This window comes from Sminthopsis crassicaudata, chromosome 2 (genome assembly GCF_048593235.1).
Source record: "Sminthopsis crassicaudata isolate SCR6 chromosome 2, ASM4859323v1, whole genome shotgun sequence".
NCBI lineage: Eukaryota > Metazoa > Chordata > Mammalia > Dasyuromorphia > Dasyuridae > Sminthopsis > Sminthopsis crassicaudata.
The window spans coordinates 607978156-608001957 of NC_133618.1; the positions used below are offsets into that span (position 1 = coordinate 607978156).

The window sequence follows — 23802 nt, forward strand, 5'->3', positions numbered from 1 at the left end:
TTTATAAGCAAATTAACTTAAAATTAGTGAATTTATGAGTTTTTCGTAATTATGTGTTTTTAACAAATATGAATAATTTAACTATAAAGTCTGAGTCAATGAAACTTATGTTCTATGGGTTTTTTTGGAGGGGGAAATTAAATCATTTTGTTAATGATGCTACTAGGATTTTTAATAAAAGGTTGGGGCATTCTAGATACCAAAAACTCATCCTCAGTCTTGAAATGGATTAAGAAACATTTCCTTTCAGCAGAGTGATAAGGTACTGTGGGTTGGGACATAAACATTGTCAAAGTCCTCATGTCTTTAGTTTTGCTTAATTGTTTTTGTTTATTAAAAAGTGCTGATTCTACAGGAAATAGGGGCCAAATTAGGAAATAACCGTGGCATATGTGAAGCAAAATTAATCAGTAAAATTTTAAACAGCAAATTTAAAGATTCCTGATACTTTAAAATACACTATTATAGAACAAGGGTTAGTGTTCTCTTTATCTTGGCAGTGCAAAGTCCATTGGAAGTGTATCCAGGATATCAAATTATAAGCTAATTGACCTCATGTTTGCAGTCCATTCCAGTTTTGCATTCTAAACTTTCCATTGCATTCCTTCCTATTCCATCTATTCCTTACTATTGTATAGTAAAGAGGAACATAAATGGACCTATCTACGGTCATTGATCTTGGCTTACTGCTCTGTATTTCATGTCTGCTTCTCATTTTATCATGGAAAAAGAATTTTGGAAAAGGAAAGCTTCCACCTGGTCCTGTTCCTCTTCCCATCATTGGCAATATACTGCAAGTGAATCTTAAGAATATCCCTGAATCTCTTTCCATGGTAAGTAAACACCTCTCTTTTCTGTTAGTTTCAATCCTAACTAGTGGTGGTCAATTTGTTTTGGGAGACTACCTTTAAGTAGATTATTCTAAAGATCATAGAATATTAGAATAGAGAGTTGGGTACCTTGTAGGTTTTCTAGACCCTATTTTGATTCACTGTAGTCGCTATTAGAGTCTACTGCTTCAGCAGTAGCCAGGTGCTATCAAGTTTCTGTAGGTATGGATAAAATCCATTCTACCAAAAGTGTTATCCCTTGCTATTACTACTACACTGCAAAGTTCTGGGAGACAATGCCATCAATACCATTTAAAATGTTCATTGCCCACTATAGAAAGAAAGAGGTATTTAATGTACCTGGTTATTTCTGTTGCCTGAGGAATGAGTGGGTCTTGCAAGTAGGCAAGGACCTCCAGCCTTGTTGGATCAGAGTGGAGAAAGTTTTCCCTGCACAGCCCCTTCACAGGAGCCCTCATGAAGTCTCTGTGTGCCTTGCTAAGCGGGCCTCAAGGGGAACCAGCAAATTTGGAGCTCAGATCTGTAAGATCTCAAAACCTTTGAAAGTAGCCTGGGGTAGTAGAAAAGGCAATGAAGTTGGAATTAGAAAGCCCTAAATCCAGATTCCAACATTTACTAGTTTTGTCTTTTGGGAACTCTGGATCTCAATTTTCTATGTTCTATATTAGGACTTTATCAATAAATGTCATTTCTGCCTCACAGGATAGTGAGAAAAGGTTAAGTGAGGTTAAATTTGAAAACAAAAACATGGTTTCATTTTGACTTGGTAGGTTGCCAAATTGATATCTTTACCATATCCTTTTCCAGATCTTTGGGGCCTTAATTCCCTCATCTGTAAGAAGAGGGGTTCTTAATCTTGGGGACTATGAATGCCTAGTGGGTCTGTAGATATATTTTAGAGGTTCTGTAAATTTGGATGGGAAAAATTACATTTTTATTTTATTTTCTTATAAGTGATTTTCTTTGTAATCCTATGTATTTTATTTTAAGAATATCATTCAAAGGGCTACATAGGCTTTACCAGTCTACTAAAAAAAATCCATGATGCAAAAAATGTTAACTTCTGGCTTAAATGTTCCTTAAGATTCCTTCTGGATCTAACCTTATGATGAATTTGTAGAATTTCTATTGGAATGAGGAGCCTTTTCTGCTCCAGATTTTCACTGATAATATTGTCTCTATTCCCAACTCTGCTATTCTGAAACTTTAGATTAAGAATAAGAATAGCATTTCTGTTATGATTTAAGCTTTGCAAACTGTTTTATAAATATTATCTTATTATTCTCATAACAATCTTTAGAATTATCTTCATTTTACATATAGGGAAACTCAGGCAAGCAGAGGTTAAGTGACATAGCTCTTAAGTATTTGAAACTGGATTTTAAGTAAGGTCTTCATGATTCCAGGTCTAATGTTAAATCTATATAGCACCTAGCTATGAAATATAAACTCAGCCTTTCAGGAGGAAAGTTGGGGCTACTTCACCGAGATCATAAACTAGTTAGTTCATTAGTTTCTCTCTCTTATTTACTTTTTTTTCTTTTTTCTTCTTCTTTCTTTTCTTTCTTGCCTTCTTTCCCTCCCTCTCTTTTTCTTTTTGTCTTTGTGGGTGCTAGCCTAAGGCACAGAATGACATTTTAGCATTTTTAGTCATTTATGGCTCAGGTTGGGTGTATGTGTTACATCAACATGGCAGAAATATTTTAAAGTGGCTGATAATGGATGGAGAACTTCTTCAATAAGGTCGACAATAATAATCCAAGGTGTTTATCACTTGACTCAGTAATGATCTTCTCACTAATGCCCACATTTCTTTTCACAGCTAGCAAAAAAATATGGCCCAGTGTTCACTCTGCAATTAGGTATGGAGCGTGTTGTTGTGTTATATGGATATAAGGCAGTGAAAGAAGCTCTGATTGATCACGGGGACAAGTTTGCTGACAGAGGACGTATACCAATTCTCGAGTTCATTAGTAATGGATTAGGTATGTTTCTACTTAACAAAAATAGGGAAAAGAATAATATTCTGAGAAATTTGGAAAAGAACTTGAGAAATAGATCCACTTTCAAACCGTAGTCCCCAAAGCAGTGACAAAGTGGGGAGGATGTGATGAGTGGTATGGAAGACATTTGTTCTTTCTCAAGGGCAGCAGCTACATAGTTTCATATTATATGTTATAAGCAGTTAAAGTAGGAAGAAAGAGATTAAGAGAAAAATTAAAAGAGATACAGAGAGAGTAAGAGACAACAACAAAGACAAAAAGAAAAAGAGAGGGAGGGAAAGAAGGCAAGAAAGAAAAAGAAAAAAGAAAAGAAATTAAGTAAGAGAGAGAAAGGAAGGAAAAAGAAAGAGGAGGAGGAAAAGAGAGAGAAAGGATGAAAGGAAAGAAAGAAAGTGAATGATTGCAGTGTAGAAGAGTCCTACAGAGAGAAGAGAGAGAAGATCTTTGGACAGCAAGAGAAAATTCCAACCAATTGGAAAATAAACTAGAGTGATAGATCTTTGACAGTAAAAATCTCACCTAGGGATAAATGATTACAGCAAACTGTAAAGACTAGATAGATGGGAGAAGTATTTTCTTATTTGATCTCCACAACAATCCCAGGAGGTGGGTACTATTATTACTTACTCTTCATTTTCTAGGTGAGGAAACTGAGGCAAAAAGAGACTGTGACTAGCTCAGCTACTAAATATCTAAGGCTGGATTTGAATTCAGATCTGTTCTATCCATTGTGCCACCTAGCTGCTTTGGTTATTAGATAACAGTTTATCTGAAACAAAGATCTGGGAAATCTTTTTTTTTTTTTAATCTCTTTTTAAATGACAGCATATGTGCATGAGTAATTTTTTATAACATTATCCCTTGTATTCATTTTTCCAGATTTTCCCCTCCCTCTCTCTACTCCCTCCCCTAGACGACAGGCAATCCCATACACTTTACATGTGTTACAGTATAATCTAGATACAATATATGTGTGTAAATCCAATTTTCTTGTTGCACGTTAAGTATTGGATTCCGAAGGTATAAGTAACCTGGGTAGATAGACAATAGTGCTAATATTTTACATTCACTTCCCAGTGTTCCTTCTCTGGGTGTAGTTGTTTCTGTCCATCATTGATCAGCTGGAAGTGAGTTGGATCTTCTTTACATTGAAGATATCCACTTCCACCAGAATACATCTTCATACAGTATTGTTGTTGAAGTGTATAGTGATCTTCTGGTTTGATCTGAGAAATCTTAAAGGGACTACAGGATTGACATGAGTCAGCCGCACAACATGGCAGCCCATGGAAGCCAGGAATGGCTTCCTGCAAAAGGTGGGATTTGAGCTGAGTATTAAAGGGGATCAAATAAATTAGGAGGAAAGAGAGCATTAAAACCATGGGGAGAGCAGAGGGGAAGAAGAGAGCCAGTGTAAAGGTTCAGAAATGGAATATGAAGTGCCATTTGTGAGGAATTGGAATATAGAGTTTGCAGAAGGGAGTATCTTGTGTCAAGTACTGGGTTAGGTGTTGGGAGGTGCAAGGACAAACTTGAATATAGTCAGTGCCCTCAAGGAGGTTATAGTTGGATAGGCTAGGGAAGAGATAACATGCATATTTATATATATGTATATACATATATTTTTATGTATATGGATAGTTACACGTTTTATATATATGTGTGTGTATGTGTGTGTGTGTATCTAAGGATTCTGGGAGTCTGAGGCAAAAATAGGGAATCAGGGAGGAGTGCCATGTTCACCATTGTGTGCTTGGAGGGGAATAATGTGCTAAGGTTGAAAAGACTGTAAGGTTGGGGCCAGATTGTGAAGGGCTTTTAAAACCTAACAGAAGAATTTCTGCATTTGATCCTGAAGGTAATACAGAACTACAGGATTGGTGGAGTGGAAGAATAATATGTTCAGCTTATCACTTTAGGAAAATCATTTGGTGGTTGCCCTTTGTGCTGGAAGAAACTCAAAATTATCTTACTATGTTGGGGTCAATGTACAGTGTGTCCAATGTCCAACTGGCCAATCAGTTTAGTCATTCTGATAGCTATGTGAAAGATAAATTATAGAGATAAGACTAAAGGCAGGGATATTGTAATATTCCAAGCAAAACAGAGATGAGGGTCTGGACTGGAGTGTGTGTGTTTTTATGAGTGAAGAGAAGGGAATGGTTATGAAAGCTGACATAGAGACAGGAATGATTAGGCAACTGATTAGATGTGAAGTAGGAATCAAGGATCCCAAATAAGGTGAAGAACTTGAGTGACTTGAAAGGGTGGTGATTCCCTTAACAGAAATAGGGAAGGACAGAAGAAAGGGAGGTTTGAGGGAGGAAAAGAGTGAATTCAATTTGGGTGTAATGGGTTTGAGATGTCTATAGGAAGTAAGAAAATGAAGTATTAAAGGTAGTGTATACCCTGTTATTTTTATTTCTTTTTGTGATGTAGGGTGGAAAAGGTCCAGGATTTTAGTCAGAATTCCTGACTTAGTTTATACCATTCCTGACTTTAGATGAGTCACTTAATCTTTCTCAGATTCTTCATATATAAAATGAGAAGAGAGGATGAGATAATTTCTAAAATATCTTGACTAAAAGTTTATAATCCAGGGAGATCAATGACAAAAGTTTAAATTTTCCCAAACAAAATTTTGCTTGCCATCTGCTAAAATTCTCTTCACTTACACTTTTTTTTTTTTAAGCTTTTGAGTCAGAACAGGAGCTACTTAAACAGTAGTTGTGTTATGAGATCAAGAGTATGTTAGTGAATGCAATTTTTGAGAGAAACATTGATGAAAAGGAGAATATATATATACATATTTATGTAGATGTATATATACACAATACATATATATATATATATATACACATATTAAAATGTATATAAACACACACACACACACATACACACACCCATATGCTAGGAGATTGAAAACATCCCACATATCATCATCACAGTCACAGACACATCAGATGGTGGACTTATACCCAAGTCCCTCTCTGGAAATGAAGGGATGTCAGGATGAATAAATTTTTTTAGAGCTATTCAATGGTTGTAGAAAAAGTTAGTTTGCTAAGGGATCCACAGAGATCTGAAAATAAAACTCACTTTTATTTTCAGAATTATAATAGAAAAATGATCAGAGGGAATAGTTGATGAAGGTCACATATAGAGGTCAATATTCACTCTCAGAACTTCAATTCCATAAAGTTAAAGAGCAGAATATGACTTTGGCTATACCAACCCTCTCCCATAGCCAAATCCAAGTTTGTGTTTGACAGAAAATAACATCATTTCTCAAAATCTTTGATCTTAAATTTTCAACAAATCCTGAAGTCTTGTAGGGTCAGCTTTTATTTTTCAGGGAGGTATTTTTCTTTTTCTAGGGTTCCTTTATTTTTTATTTTTTGGGGGTGCCACATTTTTTATTTACAAGATATATGCATGGGTAATTTTTCAGCATTGACCCTTGCAAAACTTTCTGTTCCAACTTTTTCCATCTTTCCCCCCATCCCCTCCCCTAGATAGCAGGTAGACCAATACATGTTAAATATGTTTTTAAAAATGTTAAATACAATATATGTATACATGTCCATACAGTTATTTTGCTGCACAAGAAAAATCAAACTTAAAACTTAGAAATAAGGTAAAAATAACCTGAGAAGGAAATAAAAAATGCAAGTAGACAAAAAGAGAGGGAGTGGGAAGCTATATTGTGGCTCATACTCATTTCCCATAGTTCTTTCACTGGGTGTAGCTGGTTCTCTTCATTATTGAACAAATGGAACTGTTATGGTTCATCTCATTGTTGAAGAGAGCCATGTTCTAGGGTTCCTTTATGAAGGATCTTGAAGCATAAGGTGAAGAATTTGATCCAGATAAAGATCCTATGTAAATCAGATTACAGGCAAAAGAATAGGTTCTAATGTAAGGGTTGTTAGGTGAAGTCCTCATCCTATATCTGGAGTCACAGAATGATATCTGAAGGTAGGAAGATGTGATATATTCAGGGCAAGAAGAATATGACATGTTAGGATTTGTATGTTCTACAAAGGTATGTATACACCTTTGTCATTGCTCAAATTAGCTACAATTCTTTGGGATGGAATATTATTTTTTGTTTTGACTCAATAGTTGTTTCCCTATAAACAACAATCCTTCATAGTATCTGGTACTTAGGGGATTGCTCCTGAGCTTATATAACTGTCTATTCTTTTGTTTTTCCTGAGGCAATTGGGATTAAGTGACTTGCCCAGGGTCACACAGCTAGGAAGTATTAAGTGATGAGACGAGATTTGAACTCATATCTTCCTGACTTCAGGGCTAGTACTCTATCCACTGTGCCACCTAGCTGCCCCATAACTTTCTATTTTTAATATGTTCAGTTGTTTCAATAGTGTCCAACTCTCTGTGACGCCATTTAGAGATTTTTGGTAAAGATACAGGAGTGGTTTGCCATTTCTTTCTCCAACTCCTTTTACAGGGGAGGAAACGGAGGCAAGCAGGGTTAAGTGACTTACTCAGGGTCACACAGCTAGTCAGTGCCTGAGGTGGGTTTGAATTCATGAAGATGAATCTTCCTGACTCTAGACCTGGCATTCTATCCATCGTGTTACCTCGTAACCCACAAAAATTCAAGAAACAGAGACTTTCACTTTTTATTCCCTGTGTAAAGTAGGGAGAGTAGGACTTCAGGCTAGCCTCAAAAAAGTCATAATCCTTTAGCTTCTTTGGATGGAAAAATGCAGAGGTCTAACCTAACTTATTCTCTAGTCATTCAGGCTCTCAAAAATATGTATTCATCCTGACTTCCTGATATTCATTGTGGCCATTTCATTTTTGGGAGGGGATGTGGGCTTAGGGCTACCTGTGTGAGACTGTGATGAAAAGAAAAGGATGCTTGGGATGGGTGGAACAGGAAACAGTATTGATAGAGAAGAAAGCAAACGGATATCTCCCCCACTTCTTAGAACAAGGGGTGTGGGTAAGGGGCTCTTGGGCTGGACTTTCTGACAGGGGTTGTAAAGAGCTTTGAAGTCTAAGACTTATTTTCTTCCTGCTCGCCTTTATAGGAATTGGGATAAGCAATGGAGAAAGATGGAAGCAACTCCGACGCTTCTGCCTCACAACCCTGAGGAATTTTGGGATGGGGAAGAGGAGCATTGAAGAGAGAGTCCAAGAAGAGGCGAAGAACGTTGTGAAAGAGTTAGAAAAAACAAAAGGTTGGTGTTTATTTTGTTACCACTGGCCTTAGAAAAACCTATCATATTCCTGGTAACTTGTGGAAGCTGAGGTTGGTCCAAAGAATTTACTGGAGTCTGAAACCACCATATTTGAACTTTCAAGCCCATTCTGGGGATATGCCCATAACCAGGTGGTCATTCCTGGACACCCCGAAGGGTCAAGGCCAATGAGTGAAGAATTATGCTAAGGGGGTCATGCTAGTCTTGTGAGGAGGCAGTGAAAGGAGGAACATTGGGGAGCATGATTTTTTAGGGTTTGGTTACTTTTCAGATGGAACAGAGCTCACAAGAAGTTAGCTGACCAGTTCTGTACCTTTGGGGGAAAAGCATTCCTTTAGAATCATTTTGGGAAATCTAGGGATTTTCTTGATATTTTCTGAATAGTAAAGGAAGGGAAGAGGGCTGACAACATTGCTACCGAAGGCTGTGAGCTGACAGCAGCATTTCTTTGAAGCTCTTTCTCTTCATGCTTCTATCTCCTCCCCAATGTAATCTAGCACAGATGTTGTTCTTCTATGAAATCCAAAACTTGGGCGGGCCACAGGGCACTGGAGGAGAACATAAATAGAGATACTGATGCCATAAATTCTGTGGAATAACTACTTTTTAAATGGCAAAAGGCAAAACCTATATGTACTATGTGGGTGTGTGTATGTGTGCACTTGTATGTGGGAGTGCAAGGGGGGGGGGGATTGGTTGGCAGGAATTGGGAAGTTGTAGGATTCTGCCGAATGCTGGTTCTAATTAGCTATATATGTATCTTTTGCTTTTGTGCCCCTAGGGCTTAGCACAGAGCCTAGTAAGAGCTAAATAATTGTTTGTAGATTGATTGATTGATAGTCTCCTTCCTTGATTCTATGATGCTGTTCTTTCCTGGTTCTTTTTCCTATCTTAGTTTTGCTTCTCAATATTCTTTTGCTGATCACTGTCCACCTTCAGTCCCCTAGGTGTGAATTTCTCTAAGGCTCTGTCCTTGGCTACATTTAATATAATCACAACTTTGACCATCATCTTCCCTCTGACCCAATAGAGACAGGACAGGCTCTTGAACCCAAGACTTTGGGAATAACAGTGTTTTTCCCACCTCCAAATCACTTCTAGACCACACTCTACATCTATACTGCATACACACACACACTCACACACACACATATACATATGTATATATATATATATATGGTATCTACATACTATCCTAGTGATAGAAAAATCACTGGGAAGGAGGGGTCCATCTTTCTTATTACAGATTGCAACAACTGATAGCTGGCTGCCACCAAAGGTCCATAGGAGTGGTTGCAACTCTAGACCATTGGTCTTCTTTTCGTCCTCACAGCTGTCATCTGAGGAAGCGGCTCTGGTGGAGAAGGGGCTGGCTACCACCACTAATTGCCAGCCAATTGTTATTCATAGGGAAAATGGGCCAGCCTCGCTAAAGCAGTGGGAGGGAGAGACAAGAAGTGATATGTGCCAGTCATCACCCCCTGGACATCATTACTCCTTAGCCCAAGGACGCTGAACCAAAGAGCCTACAGAATAGCAGTGTTTACATCCCTCAACCTGGGATAACTGATCAAATAAAGGGAAATACAATTTTAAAATAGACATGGAGAAGTCTGAAACCAAATGCTGGTTTCAGTGAGACAGTGAATAAGGATTTAGAAATGGGAAGTAATGTGGTATGGTGGGAGAATACAGTATTTGAGGCCCACTTCTTGATGCTTTCTAGTGTGGCATAAATCAGCACCCTAACAATCTCATCTATAAAATGGGAAATATATTATTTGCACTTAGTATTCTTATGTGGATTAAATCAGATGCTTTGTAAAAGGGTGATTTTATTTATTTATTTTTGCAGAGGCAATTAGGGTTAAGTGACTTGCCTAGGGTCACATAGCTAGGAGGTGTTAAGTGTCTGAGATCAGATTTGAACTCAAGTCCTCCTGACTTCAGGAATGGTGCTCTAACCACTGTGCCATCTAGCTGCCCAAAGGGTGATTTATTTTCAACATGACGTCAAATAAATGTTAGATAGAATGTAAGCTAGAAGGGAAAGCAAGATAGTCGGGTTCTACCTAAAGGCAGGCAAACTTTCATTTTGACCACAATGACAATGTTAAAAGGTTTTCCAACTGTTTGGTCATGTATACATGTATTGTATTTAATTTATACTCTAACATATTTAACATGTATTGGTTGACCTGCCATCTGGGGGAGGGGGGGAAGGAGGGGAAAAATTGGAACAAAAGGTTTGGCAATTGTCAATGTTGTAAAATGTTGCATATATCTGGTAAATAAAAAATATTAAAAAAAATATTAAAGGGTTTTCTCTCTCTTTTCCTCTCTCTCCATTCTTTAGGATTACCATGTGACCCCACGTTCATTCTTGGGTGTGCTCCTTGCAATGTAATATGCTCTATCATTTTTCACAAACATTTTGATTATAATGACCAGAAATTTCTACATTTAGTGAAGCTTTTAGAAGAAGATATGAAAATTGTAAGTTCCCCATGGATTCAGGTGAGTCCAATGTTCTTTCCTTTTGGAACTTGGGATATTTTTAAAAAATAATTATTTTATTTAAAACTTAAATAGAAAAAAAAATGCCCTGTGCAGAGCAGAACATAAAAGAAGATTCAAAACATAAAGTAATACATTTTCATTTCAAGGAAACCTACATAATAAACCTGAATAACACTATACATTGTATTCAGAACTGTCCATCTTTTCTTTGTTTCCTTGTAGGGGTTTTTTGTTCTCTGATGTATACTTTTCACTTTTTTTCTTTTTTTCCTTCTTCCCTTCCTCCCCCAAGAAAGCTACAATTAAATATGGACACACACACATACGTACATGCACTCACACACTCACACATTCCCCAATACATACACATATAAATACCCATGCGTGTACATATATTTATATATCACATATAGGTAAATTCATATTTATCTATGTAAGACCATCCCTATGCTTGTTTCTCTGTCTCTGAAAATAGATAACATCTTTCATAAGTTTAAGTCTTTCTCTACTTTTCCAAATCCACTAACTCATCATTTCCTATACCTCTCAACTTTATACTATCTAGTTATTTTAAATAGTTTATCCAGTTACTTTTCTTTCTTTTTTTATCATGTTATTTTTCTTTTCTTTTCTTTTTTTAAAAATATTTTAATAGTTTTTATTTACCAGATATATGCATGGGTAATTTTACAACATTGACAATTGCCAAACCTTTTGTTCTAATTTTTCCTCTCCTTCCCCCTCCCTGCCCGATGGCAGGTTGACCAATGCATGTTAAATATTTTAAGAGTATAAATTAAATACAATATATGCATATATCATGTTATTTTTCAAAGAAAATTTTGTTTCTCCTATTTTGAGGTTTTTATGCCCTAATATGTGGTCAATTTTTTTTATAAATTCCATGGACTGCTGAGAAAAAAGTAAACTTCTTTCTGTCTCCATTCAGTTTTCTCCAAATATCTATCATACCTAACTTTTCTAACATTTTATTTACCTCCTTAACTTCTTTCTTATTTATTTTGTGGTTCAATTTATCTAGTTCTGAGAGAACAAGGTTGAGATCCCCCACTAGCATGGTTTTGCTGTCTATTTCTTCTTGCATCTCTCAACTTCTCCTCTAAGAAGTTAGATGCTATACCACTTGGTGCATATATGTTTAGTATTGATATTGCTTCATTATCTATGCTACCCTATAGCAAGATAGTTTCCTTCCTTATCTTTTTAAATTAGATCTATCTTTGATTTTACTTATCTGATCAGGATTGCTACTCCTGCTTTTCAAATTTCACCTGAAGCATAATATATTCTGCTCCAGCCCTTTATATTCACTCTGTATGTATGACCATTCTTTTCATGTTTTTCTTGTAAACAACATATTGTAGGATTCTGGCTTTTAATCCAGTCTGCTATCTGTTTCCCATTTTATGGGAGAGTTCATCCCATTCACATTTCCAATTAAAATAACTAATTCTGTCTTTTCTGTTATTTTATTTACCCTAAGTTATGCTTTTTTTTTCCCTTTCCCCCTTCTCTCTTCCCCAATATTTTGCTTTTGATGACCATCTCTCTTTCAACCAGCCCTTCCCTTTTAAAGCCCCTCTCCTTTTTTACACCTTCCCCCTAATATTTATATTTTCCCTTCTATTAGTCTTTCCTTTTCTTTTCCCCCTTTCTCTCCTATTTTCCTATAAGGCAAGACAAGTTTCTCTGTGAAACCAAATATGTTTGATATTCTTTCTTTGAGCCAAATCTGATGAGAGTAAGATTCACACAATGCTCATCCCCCTCTCTTCTTTCCCTCAATTATAATAAGTCTTTGCCTCTTCATGAGATGTAATTTCCCTTATTTTTGCCTTCTTTTTCCAGTATAATCCCCTATTTCCTTTTCATATTATCATAATAAAATCAAATTATATCTGCACTCTCTAAATATATCCATAACGGAAATATAGTTCTCAAGAGTTCTTTCATTTTTACCTTTTTATGTTTCTCTTGAGTTCTGTGTTTGGAGATCAATTTTTTTGTTCAATTCTGGGCTTTTCATTAGAAATAGGTGAAATTCACCTATATCATTGACTGTCTATCTTCTTCCCTGAAACATAATGCTCTTTAGCTGGATAGCTTGTTCTTAGCTAGAATCCAAGTTCCTTTGCCTTTCAAAGTATGAAATTCCAGACCTTCAATCCTTTAAGGTGGAAGCTGCTAGGTCCTGGGTAATCCTAATTGTGGTTCTTTGGTATTTAAATTGTTTCTTTCTGGATGCTTGCAATATATTTTCCTTGGTATTATAGTTCTGAAATTTAGCCACGATATTCCTTGGGGATTTAATTTTGGGGTCTCTTTCAGAAGGAGATCTGTGAATTCTTTCATTGGCTATTTTACCTTCTGATTCTAAGCTATCAGGGCAGTTTTCCTTTATGATTTCTTGTAAGATGTTTACGTTCGGGGAAGCTAGGTGGTGCAGCAGATAGAGCACCAGCCTTGAATTCAGGAGGACCAGAGTTCAAATCTGGTCTCAGACACTTAACACTTCCTAGCTGTGTGACCCTGGGCAAGTCACTTAACCTCAGCGTCAGAAGAAGAAAAAAAAAAAGAAAGAAGTTTAGGTTCTTTTTTTTTTTCATCATGGCTTTCAGGAAGTTGTCCATCCTATTTAGCCCTCTTCTAAACATGATCCAAATTCTAGAATAGAAAATTATTTTCTTTTTCTTCTGAAGTATGAAATAAAATTCTTCTTTTTAGGTCTACAATTGTTTTCCATCTCTGGTACATCATCTTCCTGGATCTCATCATAAAGTATATAAAATTTTTCATTTAATATATGAATTTATTTTTGAAGAAGTGAAGGAACACCAAAGGACACTGGATCCCAATAATCCTCGGGACTTCATTGACTGTTATCTGATGAAAATGGAGCAGGTACAGTGTTAGCACTAGATCTAAATCTCAGGTTAAATGTAGGTTAAATGGCACGTATATTTGAGGCTGTTTTCCCCAGTGATACTCAAATTCACAAACATAGAGCAGAAAATAATTATATATTCAGAGCCCTATATGGGACAGGCAAAAGAACTGGAAGATACGGTCCTACCCCAAATGAAATTTCTAATTCAATAGGAACAAGAAAGACAAGAGAATAATTATCAGGAATGTATAAGGAAAGACAAAATAGATTCTAAATTGAAAATTTAAGTGATGAAGGAATTGGAAATTAGCAAGAACATACTATCTGGAGGGGATTAACATAAGGTTTCCTCCTGGAAGAGTTAAGATTTGATCTGGGTCTTGAAGAAGGTCCAAGGCAGTGAGGACTGTGCAGAACATTTCAGGACTCTGCAAAAACAGTGGGGATTTTGATCTGAGCAACATCATTGGAATAGAGGGGTTGCTGTGGTAAGTATTTGAGGATGGGGTGGGAAATAGTCAAGATGGTGAAGTTAGAGGCTTCTCATTTTCCATCCCCTCTGAAAACAACAAAGAACAAAACCAAAGGGAAATCATAAAAACGTTTCATGGAAAAAAAAAAAAAAGCTAAATTAGAAACAAAACCAGAACAAAGCAATATTAATTCATATGAAGTAAATCAAGTTCTGAAAGCACCAAAAACATGGCAGAAGGTAAAAGAGATGCTGATCAATACTCCAAAATGGATCACTGACCCATGTAAAGGCATGGAGTGTACATTGAGGTCCCTACTAATTCAAAGCAAAACACATTTGACTTACCAACATAACACATGACTGACAAGGAAAATCTTTACTTCCTCAGGCTTTATACATATAAATATATTCACCCACAGATTCTCATCCCATTGGTGGAGGAAAAGAATATAGGAGAGGGCAAATATATAGACCAGACCAAGAGATTTTTAGAACCATTCCAGAATAATGTTCTGTTTTATGTATGAGAATCTCAAGAATGCTATATGCTATTTTCCCTTCATCATCCACAGTGGGCATGGGGCCTGGGTTGACTTAGGCTTAAATTATGTCCTCTAATACATACCTGGTATTCCTATGTTTTTACCTTTCATATCTTTAGTCCTTTGGATTTGTTATTATTCAATTTATGACCTCAATTGTGACATTTCCTCAGTAGTATTTAGCATCTTGATTTCTTCATTAGTAAAATGATAGCAATCACCTACTACCTATATCACAGCATTTTGATGAAGATAAAATGGAAAAATGTATATGGATCCTCTTTGTATAAATTGATATGCATACACATATGTAAGTTGGTAAGTTTTTTCCTTCCTTATTTGCTAAACTAATAAATCCTGTTTATCTCACTAAACTTATTTGGAATAACATGATTTATTAGTTTAGTAAATCAGGAGGAAAATAAAATAGCTTATATTTATATAATGCTTATATATTTTTTGTTTAGCTGTTTCAATATTGCCTGACTTTTCATGGCCCCTTTTGAGATTTTTTTGGCAAAGATACTAGAGCAGTGTGCCATTTCCTTCTTCATTTCATTTTACAGATGAAGAAACTGAGGCAGAGTTAAGATATTTGTCCAAAGTCACAAAGCCAGTAAGTATCCGAGGCCAGATTTGAACTCAGAAAGATGAGTCTGCCTGATTCTAGATCCAGCACTCTATCTACTCTGCCTCTTAGGTTCTTGTGTATATCCATTTTATAGATACAGATTATATAGGTATAGATATCTTGAAAGATAGCATGATATGGTACAGTTGTGTCAAACATGAATAGAAATAGATCCTCACAGGCCCCATATTGACTTAGACCCACAAATTAGCATTTTCTATGTTGTGTTATGTATTTATTTTTTCTAAACATTTCCCAATTACATTTCAATCTTATTTGGGCCCCATATCATTTTGCTGGCTATTTGTGGCCTGAGGGCCAAGAGCGTGACAGATCTGATGTAATAGATAAAGAACTGGCCTCCAAGCTGGCAAAAGTGAGTTCCAGTCTCATCTCTGACACCAAATGGCTGGATTGGTCAAGTCACCTAATCTCATAATACCTTAAGCAACTTTCTTCAGACTTAGCATTTTTCAGAGAAAGTATGGATTTGCAGAATTTTTTTTTCACTTGAAGTTCTCTGTGCCAGTGAAATTTCAGATCTAGAGTCTCTCTTTCCCTCTCTCTCTTTCTTTTTCTCTCCCTCCTTTTCTCCCTCTCCTCCTCTGACTGTCTCTCTTTATCTTTCTTTTTTCTGTTTTTGTGTGTCTTTTTGTCTCCCTCTCTCTTTGTTTCTGTCTTTCCTCTCTCTCTCTCTCTCTCTCTCTCTCTCTCTCTCTCTCTCTCTCTCTCTCTCTCTCTCTCTCAATCTGTTACTGTCTCTTTGTCTCCTATGTCTTTCTTTGTCTGTCTTTCCCATAATGGTCAAACTATTTAGATTTGTGTTGTTTCAAACAAGATCATAGATTTACAACTGAAAGGGATCTTGAGGTATTGAATCCAATTCCCTCAATTTTACAAATGAGAAAACTTAAACATAAAGAGATTATAATATCTGGACTAGCTCCTGGGAGGGCCTCAGGATCAGTCAGAGTAAGGATCAATCAAAGTCCTTGGTCTTTAGAGGAAGAAGTGTAGGAGGAGAAGGCAAGTTGCCATATGGCTTGCCAAAGATATATACTGGATCCTGGAGTCCAGAGTCTCCAGCCTCTCTCCTTGTGCTGCCAAGTGACTCTGACTTCTCTCCCTCAGCCCTCCAATCCTTACCTACGATTGCCTTACCACCAAACATTTAGCAAGCACCAATGGTGAGGAGAGCCATCACATCATCATCTCATCTAAATATATGTATATTGAGCCATTATCTCACATGGAATAGGTAATTAGCCTTAAGTACTCTGCTGTCTGATTCAAGCACACCTTTTCAGAGTTTCAGCCCTCTACAATTACAGCTCTCTAGATTAAGATTTGTTCAAATGTCAGGATCAGACTTGGGAGTGGGAGTGGGACACTTAGATGGCTTAGTGAATAGAGAACCATCTTGAAATCAGGTGGACCTGAGATCAAAGCAGCCACTTAACTGTGTGACTCTAGGCAAGTCACTTTACTCTGATTGCCTTCTTCCAAAAAAGTTCAAAAAAGAAACTTACATATGTGTAGGTAAGGAATATATAATTATATAATATAAGAAAAAAGATCAGAGCTGAGATTCAAACTGAGGTCTTCTGCCTCCAACTCCATCACATTTTTCACTGTGCTCTCTTACCTCCCTTACTTTTAAAATAATCATACTGAATTATTCCTAGGAAAAGCAACAACCACAGTCTGACTTTGCCATTGAAAACTTGATCTATACTACAATTGATCTCTTTAGTGCGGGAACAGAGACAACAAGCACCACACTGAAATATGGACTCCTGCTTCTCCTGAAACACCCTGAAATAACAGGTAGGATCATGGACCACTACAAGCAATGATATAATTTAGTCATCTTTAGAGGGGTGCAAGGGCTTTTGGACACTTTTCTTAGAACTTTTCTGTTGTCACTTTTATTTATTTATTTATTTATTTGTTTATTTTCCTTTTTCTGAGGCTGGGGTTAAGTGACTTGCCCAGGGTCACACAGCTAGGAAGTGTTAAGTGTCTGAGAGCAGATTTGAACTCCAGTCCTCCTGAATTCAGGGCTGGTGCTCTATCCACTGTGCCACCTAGCTGCCCCACTTTTATATATTTAAATCATTACATGTTCAAATATACTTATTCCTTCTCCTCTACTGCCTCCACCCTGCTTCATTCAGGGGAATGTAACTGTAACTTATTAATAGATACAGGCATAGGGGAGATAGAGACCATAACCCAATGACAGAACTGTGAGGAATTGAGCAATTGAGGGTTCCTTATAACTTATTGATCCTGACTGACCATATGAGAAGCTGGTGCACTCAAATTCCTGTCATTCAGCCATGCAGAGAATTACTTTGGGCCTATAGTTAGTCACATTGAGTTCTATAATAAATCCAGACTGAAATCCCTTCTAATTTCCTTAATGAAGAGCTCCTTGGACTTTTTAAAAGAACAACTTAAGCCTGTCCTGAGAGCATAATTTTTCAAGAGATTCTCAACTTAAGAGACTAAAATGGAATTTTCTTCTATCTATCTATCTATGAAAATATGAGTCAAGTGTATTACTTACCAATGTAGCTCTCGGTGGAAAATCAGAGAATATATAAGAAAAAACAGTTTTTGCCCCTACTTTTAAAATCAATTTTTATTCATATTGTGACAGGAAAAATTCATGAAGAAATTGATCGTGTGATTGGCCGAAATCGAAGTCCCTGCATGGAAGATAGAAACAAGATGCCTTATACCTATGCTGTGGTACATGAGATACAGCGATACATTGACCTCATCCCTACCAGTCTGCCTCATGCAGTTTCACAAGATATTCACTTTAGACAATATTTTATTCCCAAGGTCAGAAGTATTTTCTCACTATAATACTAGATTTTATACTCTCCTATTGAATTATAGAATCTTAGAGTAAGAAAAAACTTCAAGTTAGCCCACATCCCTAAGTCAGTGGTCACAGAATTTCAGTGGCCATATTGTCCATCCCCAATCTGAAAAAGAATTGTACCTACTGTATGCTCAACTTATGCTCATCTAACCTTTGCTTAAAGATTTTAAATGAGGGGGAACTACTTTTTGCTGGGGCATTCCATTATTATTATTATTCATTATTATTAGATAGCCCAAATTTGAAAGAATTTTTTCTTGCATTAAGCCTAAGTTTGCAATTTTGTGACTTTATTGCTCCTGGTTTTGTCCTCTAGAGCAAAACAGAACCAAATTATTCTCTCTTTCTAATTAAAATCCACAAAATACTTGAAATCAGCTATTCCATCTCTTATTCTGTTCTGTCTTCTGTTCTCTTGTGTAAATATTCCATTTCCTTTAACTCATCCTCATGTGGTATAGACTTGTTATTTTTACCGTCTTGTTGATCTCCTTTGAGTAGTCTCCAGCTCTGAAATGTTCTCTCTAAAATATGATTCCTAGAATGAATGCAATACTCATTTGTGAGCTAATGACATCAGAGTACAGTGGTACCTACTTCCCAGTTACCATTGAACCTTCAATAATTACTCTTTGTATGTGGTCAATCAGTTTTAAAGGCTTCTAACTGAATGATAATTCAGCCTGTATATTTCCATCATTTCAGAAGAAGAACCATGAAAAAAAGAAATAATGATGATAATACTACAGATCTTTGTGACCATTACTTTTTTATCTAGAATAATTTTCTTATTTCTTTCTTTTCTGGATTAATTATCTCTTTAGAAATAAATTCTAAACTCTGAGTATAAATTAAATTTTACTTTTTCACTTTATTTTTCTTGATTGCATAGGTTTCTAGATGCTCTTTAATTTTCTCCTTATTTATCTGAAATATTAAATCCCTACTAGTCATATTTTTTAAAAATACTCTCCTTTTCAGTTCAAAGATCATTACCTTGATCAGAAAAAAAGAAAAACAGAATCAGAAGAAAATTTGAGAAGTTTTGTTTCTTTTCTTGTTATCTGTTATACTCATCCTTTACTCTCTTGTGTTGTGGGGTTATCCTTTTTAAAATCCTCTTCTTTTCTACAATATAGTTTTTCAAAATTCTTGTAATTGTCCTTTGTTAGCTTCATCAGTCTCTGTTCACTCTGGGCTTTACAAACATTTCTGTCATTCTTATGGAATTGTTACATGCTTCTTTTTACTCATCCTTGTCTTTTAAAAATGTAATTTGGTTTATGAGTTCTCTGTAATAGAGCTATTGCTTATAAATACTTTGAGATTTGTTTTACACATATTATCTCATTTAATCTTTACAGCATCTCTGTAGGAGTGGATACTATTAATATCCCCCAAACTAAATCTTAGAGAGATCACCTACCTTTCCTAGTAAATATATGAGTCAGGATTTGTACTAGGCTTTCCTGATTTCAGGTCTGGCAGTCTTTCCACTTATATACGTTGGTATCTTAAGAGAATGTTCCTTTTTTCCATCATCAGAATTGTTTTTCTTTATATATTCAGAAATTAAATCTTGTCTTTCTTGGTGATGATAGCATTAAGATTAATTAAAATATTATGTCTTTTTATCCTCATAACAACCCTGAAATGTAAGTGTTCTTATTATTTTCATTTTACAAGTAAGGAAACTGAGTATGGGAGAAGGTAAGTGATTTTGTTCAGGATCATGCAGCTAATGAGTATTTGAGGCCGGCAACAGGGTCTTTCTAACTCCAGGTCTGGTGTTCTAGCCATTGGGCTATTTATTGTCTCTGTTATAATCTCTAAGATGGACTTTCTCACAAAGTTTCCATCATTACCATCCATAGGGATGCACAAACAGTGGGCCAAGTGAGATAGTGTTTACTCACAACATAGCAGGATCCCTTCAGAGGGAAATATACCACAGGATTGCTGAAGATCTTTCTGTTCACATCCATGTTATCCAAGTTCCTCTCAGATGGTGAGAATTAGATCAGTAAAAGAATTTCCCCTACATTTGTAAGATGAAATGATCATTAAGAAAATTCAAGGAACTATGAGCTGCTCCATTTTTGACAGGAAACTCAAGGATCTGAATGGATAATTGAAGTCTTCCATCACTGCTGTATCATGTCAAGCCACCAGGGCTTATAATCTATTTTCTGTATTCCTTTTCTATTTCTTCTTATTGTTCAAGAGATCTTAGAATACTTTTAGGACAATATGATTCTTGATATATTCTTTCAAGAGCTCCATTCTTGTTAAGGGTCTCATTCTATCAAGTTATAGTTATAACTCTGAGGTCAAATTTTCTTCCTTGTCTTAAAATCTCCAATTCATCTTTTTTTTTTTTTAGCCACATTTTAAGCATTGAAAAACTCTTTTTGACAATATATGGAAATGCTTCCCAGGTTCCTTATGGAAGTAAATTTTTTGCCCATATGAATCACGTAGAAGTCATCTCCTTTGACAAGACTAGGGAGATTCTTTGGTATGCCTTTGGTATATGCTCTGAAAATATAGAGGACATATCTATTTTTTGTCATTGTCAGAAAACAACTGTTTCAGTATCCTTCCACAAGGATTCACCAGCCATACTATTCTCTTATTTTTGGATATCCTAACAGATAAAACCTGTGAACATACTTTACCATTCTTTAGAGTATAAGCAAGTGCTTCTTCTTCTTCAGGAAGAGCTACAAGTTTGTTTATCAGCTCTTTACTTATTCTTCTATGTGACATTATTTTATTATTCAACATCCTGGCACAGATCAGAATTCATTTCTGCCTCTTCAGATCACCTGGCATCTTTTTGAACATATCTATCATTGGTTTGTTTATTATCTTCCCATGTAGCTCTTTTCTTCTTTGATAGATCTAATGGTCAAAAGTTATTTTGCTAACTTTTATTCAATTGAGATCTGCCTACTTGTGTCTTTAAACCATTGGTACTAATTCTGCCCCATAAGGTGTCAAAGTTCAGTTTTATTTCCTACAATAATATTGTAGATTTTCTAATTTACTGTTAGGGAGGCATTTAAAAATTGCTGCCTATGTGTTTCCATACTTTAAAATGAGATGCTTTGACTACATGATAATTCTAAGTTCTTTTTCAACTCTAACATTCTATATGTTTTTATTTTTTAATTCTTTGTATCTTCTCACTTCAGGGTACCACCATAATACCATCACTGACTTCTGTTCTGTATGATGATAAAGAGTTCCCCAATCCCCACCAGTTTGACCCAGGTCACTTCCTGGATGAAAGTGGCAAGTTTAAGAAGAGTGACTATTTCATGCCTTTTTCAGCAGGTAAGTCATTCATCTAAATGTGTGCATCAAAGATGTATCGATAATTCAGAGGACCTTGTTTTAATCTAACTTTGCTAGTTATTATCTGTGTGACCTTGATCAAATTATTTCAATTCTCAGGGCTTCAGTTATCTTATATCCCCAGAGTTTGGGTTGGACTAGGTGACTATTATGGTCCTTCCAAGTTCTAAAACCAGGGTAGAAGCATATAGTACACCATTCTTCTAACTCTCCTTGGATCATGGTTCATTAATTAAATCAGCTGGATTTCAGAATAGTTGTTTGAACTTATTCCAAAAAAGAGGCAGAACTGACGGAGTGGTAATTTGTTTCTGTACCTAGATCCTCCTCCCTCCATATTAAAAACTCTCTCCACAGTCACTCTCAACAAGGAACTGTTTCTCAGATAAAGTCTTTCAGGTACAAGCTTGTATCTTATCAAATCATGGAAGGGAATTGGATTATCTTAAAGGCTCATTACTTAGGTACCATATTGGCCAAGGTCACCCAAGATCTAATGTTAGAGTTTACAATTTTGTAGAAATATGACTTCTAAGACACATGAAGATTGACCCAACTTTCCTAGTTATGTGTATTTTAATGAGGGTCTATTGGCACAGAAATATAGATGTTGAGTAATTTTGCCATTTAACCCTCAATTCTTGGGGGACTTATTAGTTATAAGGTAATAGTGGTGATAGCCAAGTCTGAGGCTGGCATCCATGAAGGTTGGCAAGCAGCTAACTATCCCTGAAATAACTGTCTCCATGCCCTGCTCAGTTAGTTCTGATACTTGAGTGAGAGCTAGGAGTGAGTAGTTCAGACAAGTGGCTGGATGGCCATGAAGTTGTGCAACAGACTCTAGAGGAATTTTCAGTTCAGAATGCTGACAGGAGGTACCCAAAGGGAACTTATTATTCTTTTGTCGTGTTTCCCAGTCACTCTTGGGAGCTATAAATTTAGTCCTTATAATCTATTGAGGTTTTAAATGAGTGATTGTTTTCTCCTTATTGTATTGACTCATTTCCTTTGCATAGAAAACCCAGGACTTGCTGTAGCTCAGAGGGACTGATTTAGAGAGAAGAGAGGAGGATTGGCAATGAGGTTCAGGAGCCAAGGACCAGAGAAGAAAGGAATATATCCAGTTTTTTACCTAATGCTATTGAGTGTTAGTGGGCTACCTCTAAGTCAGAAGTGGTCTAGGTCATTTACAAGTCTACAAATATCAAATCCTATTATTTGTCTCTTTCAGGAAAACGAATATGTGTTGGTGAGAGCCTGGCTCGGATGGAATTGTTTCTGTTTTTTACTACAATCTTACAGAATTTTACTTTGAAATCTCCAATTGACCCAAAAGATATTGATACCACCCCAATTGCCAGTGGCTTTGGCAAAGTACCCCCCTTTTATGAAATTTGCTTTTTACCTTTGTAAAACATAAAGGACCACCTCTGGTCCCAACTTCTCTAGGCCCACCTCATGTGCTATGAACAAGATATATTATTTTGATGAGGGCAATAGTCCCTTTAAGATTCCTTATCTAATCTCCAACTTCCTCTGGGACTGACCTTTTGTGTTCTATGGCGAGAGATCAGTATCTGAGCCAGTTTAGGCTGTACCCAGCCCCCCCGGATCTGAGCTGGCTTGGGTTTTCAGCCCCCATTCTGATGATCTGCTCAGATAGCCCAACCCCACCTGGTGGGTTCTGGACTTCTAGGAATCAACCTGGGCTCCACCCATATGCCCCTTCAAGCAGATAAAACAGCCAAGGTGGAATCATCCCTTGTCAGAGAGTTGAAAGATGCCAGCATCACACTCTCCATCCCACCACTTATGGTGTATTTCTTTCTCTATCTAATGCCTTTTACTAACCAGACTTTAACCCTGCTTCCAAACCCTGCAATAAACCTCTTTTTATCAATCTAGGTTTTCGGGCCTGGAAATTCATTTACAGGGGATTCTTGTACCGCTACTAGACCTCATTTAACTTTGTATCTTTGCGCCGAATCCAAAGGGGTTACAGGGGAGCTCCGTTAGGCTCCCTGTACCCAATCCTGCCACTAGACCTCAATTAATCCTAATTTTATTGAGGCATATACCTCATCATTAGGTATGTATCTTATCAATCTCATTTCCTGGAAATAAAAATCCTCTATGATTTCAGGCTAATCTATCCTTCTAGTTTACTCTAATACTCTTCTTGATGTTTGCCCTCTCCCCAAAAAAAGACTCAATTTTCCCCAACATTCCTAGAAATTCTGGAATATTTCTTCTCTTCACCTCCACTGGTTGAAGTTCCACAAACTTTCAAATAAATTCAAAACAATCCCCTATCTGTGACCTCTGTAGTACTTACAATCTATACCACACAATTTAAGAATTAAAAATCCCTTTTATATTGTG

The 23802-nt window shown here is 36.4% G+C and overlaps 1 protein-coding gene across 1 annotated transcript; it reads left to right on the top strand.

Annotated features, from left to right (window-relative positions):
* The first annotated feature begins 530 nt into the window (after positions 1-530).
* Positions 531-23324, top strand: LOC141558546 (cytochrome P450 2C19-like). The gene is made up of 9 exons (XM_074295925.1): positions 531-833; positions 2674-2836; positions 7918-8067; positions 10445-10605; positions 13354-13530; positions 16850-16991; positions 17830-18017; positions 21258-21399; positions 22652-23324. The coding sequence occupies exons 1-9, from the start codon at positions 654-656 to the stop codon at positions 22831-22833; spliced, it is 1485 nt and encodes a 494-aa protein (XP_074152026.1). The 5' UTR covers positions 531-653; the 3' UTR covers positions 22834-23324.
* The last annotated feature ends 478 nt before the right edge of the window (positions 23325-23802 follow it).

Bases quoted from the DNA above. Each gene is read 5' to 3' on its own strand.
- LOC141558546 (XM_074295925.1), top strand. From the start codon at position 654: ATGGACCTATCTACGGTCATTGATCTTGGCTTACTGCTCTGTATTTCA. The intron at 8,068-10,444 runs GTTGGTGTTTAT...TCCATTCTTTAG, and splicing joins AGAGTTAGAAAAAACAAAAG to GATTACCATGTGACCCCACG. The intron at 13,531-16,849 runs GTACAGTGTTAG...AATTATTCCTAG, and splicing joins ATCTGATGAAAATGGAGCAG to GAAAAGCAACAACCACAGTC.